The 2,402-nt window shown below is 37.1% G+C and overlaps 1 protein-coding gene and 1 pseudogene across 1 annotated transcript; one reads left to right on the top strand and one right to left on the bottom strand.

The window, feature by feature from the left end:
- The window catches only part of LOC100640019 (multidrug resistance-associated protein 1-like), an 8,447-nt pseudogene extending 8,090 nt beyond the window's left edge, over nt 1–357 (top strand).
- Nucleotides 358–1,706: 1,349 nt separating this feature from the next.
- Nucleotides 1,707–2,400, bottom strand: LOC109581849 (multidrug resistance-associated protein 1-like; the record flags this gene model as incomplete). Its single annotated transcript, XM_019996313.1, has 3 exons — nt 1,707–1,975; nt 2,027–2,221; nt 2,267–2,400. Coding segments are annotated over 3 exons (438 nt in total), but the record flags the coding sequence as incomplete, so codon positions are not given.
- Nucleotides 2,401–2,402: the final 2 nt, after the last annotated feature.

Raw genomic sequence — 2,402 nt, 5'->3', positions numbered from 1 at the left:
CGACAGCTGCAGTTGATCTAGAAACTGATGATCTAATTCAGAAAACCATACGTAAAGAGTTTGCTGGTTGTACTGTACTGACTATAGCTCACAGACTAAACACTATCATGGACTATGACAAGTAAGGAATGAGAACTGGTAATTTAATGTTATAATTATTATTTGTAGGATAATGGTATTAGATGATGGGCATATTGCTGAGTTTGATTCTCCTAATAAACTTATTGCACAAGAAGGAAAATTTTATAGTTTAGTTAAAGATGCTAAATTATTACCATAAGGCCTGGTAGGCTGGACCTGGCTGGTACAAAAATAATAATAATGTGTATGATTCTTATTATAAAGTTATTGATTGTCTCTGATTTTGTCTAATCAGCGCATGCGCACTAGCACTTAGCCACGCGCCAGTCAGGCAGTCACTTACAGGTGTCAACTCAAGTTTACAAAGATAAAGATGGCAGGACCTGAACATGGACCACTAGCACTAGGAAAGCATTACCATCTTAGAAATGGCCCAAGCTATACCACAATATCTAGCTGGCTCCAAAATAAATGTGGAGCTCAAGAGCCCCAGGCAGAATGTGTAGCGAGTAGTGTAATCGAAACTAACGTCATCAGTGGAGTCATCAGCAAAAAGAAGCTCGTCCACTATCCTCTTTTGTGGAAAAACCGTTATCACTTTTCGAGAAGAATTGCTATAGTTGCACGATACTGCATTCTTAGAGCTGTTGGAAACCTGGAACCACTCATGAATCCTAATCAAAGAGCAAATTTCGCTAATCTCAACAATCCTCCAACTTTAAGGGAAAATACACCTAATCAGAGAATCAATGACGATTTTCACCTTGCTAACAGTTCATTGGAAATATATTGGCTTGTGGCTCACATTGATATGCTGTTACCACATTTTCATATTGAAAATATAATGAATTTGCACAATGACAATGTTCGGTTTAGTCTCACAGCTGAAATGATAATTATTGATTATCATTCTCATGAAGCATGGCAAGTAATCTGTACTCCTAGTATAACTAAGCAAGGTGAACACTACGTTGGTGGAGTTCGTTACCGTCAATATACATCTGATGTTCAAGTGACGTTTAATCGGTTTCGTTTTAACAATTTTGAGGGTTACCCATTTGCCATTCCTCCTGCAAATGATTTACCAAGAAGGGAAGAGGAGGATGAGGAAGATGAAGAAGAGGACGAGGAAGATGAAGAGGAGGACGAGGAAGATGAAGAGGAGGACGAGGAAGATGAAGAGGGGGACAAAGAAGAAGATAAAGATTTAGTAGAAAGAGTACAGAATCTACATACTTGATTGATTTATTGTTTTGTTTAAATTAACCAAACCATGCCTATAGTGCAATACCGTATAGCTTGAAATTTTCGTGGAATGTAAATTTCGTGATTTTCGTGGTTATGGGCTGCCCACGAAATTTAAACCCACGGAATCATTGAAGTGCCATCCCCTTACAGGCTATGTAAACTGTCAACCACGAAAATTAAACCACGAATTGCCCCACAAGGAGCAAACCACGAAAATATCGACCCACGAAAATATCAAGCTATATGGTAATTCAGTTGCCACAGAATTGTCATTGGATTTCAGTAGCATAATACACTATTGGCTCCAATGACCCTTTTTATAAATCATGATTGCAAAACAAGTGTATATATTTGTACAAGTAACTGGCATTTAATGATTCTGATTGAAGTTCTGAAAAGCAATACTCTTTATCATGCAAAAAAATAAAAGAATGCAAATAATAAACCACTACATGTACATTTATATCTATAAGCAAACTATAAAAAACATGCATAAGTCATGAGTTTTTTAAAATTCTTTAAAAAATAGACCAAAAGTTAGGCAAGACCAGCATCTTTAGCCATCCCATAGAACAGGCCACGACGCTCCAGCAATACATTAGGACTATCAAACTCTGAAATACAACCAGCATCAAGTACCATTATCCTATTGAATGAAAATAATAATAATAATAATACTAATAACTAAATTCCTTACTTGTCATAGTCCATGATAGTGTTTAGTCTGTGAGCTATAGTCAGTACAGTACAACCAGCAAACTCTTTACGTATGGTTTTCTGAATTAGATCATCAGTTTCTAGATCAACTGCAGCTGTCGCCTCATCAAGTACTAATATCTTTGTCTTACGAAGTAAAGCACGAGCAAGACACACTAACTGACGCTGACCAACACTAAATAAAGACACTCAATGATCATACTCTCTCTCTCTCTCTTACCTCAGATTCTCTCCTCCTTCAGCTACAGGGTACTCCAATCCTTCTGCTAGTCCTCCTACAAACTCACTAAGATGAGCAGTTTCTAATGCTCTCCATACATCATCATCAGTGTGACTATTAAAAGGATCAAGATTGA

Source organism: Amphimedon queenslandica, unplaced genomic scaffold (genome assembly GCF_000090795.2).
Source record: "Amphimedon queenslandica unplaced genomic scaffold, v1.1 AMPQUscaffold_13519, whole genome shotgun sequence".
NCBI classification, from domain to species: Eukaryota; Metazoa; Porifera; class Demospongiae; order Haplosclerida; family Niphatidae; genus Amphimedon; species Amphimedon queenslandica.
This window is presented reverse-complemented; position numbering and strand designations above follow the sequence as displayed.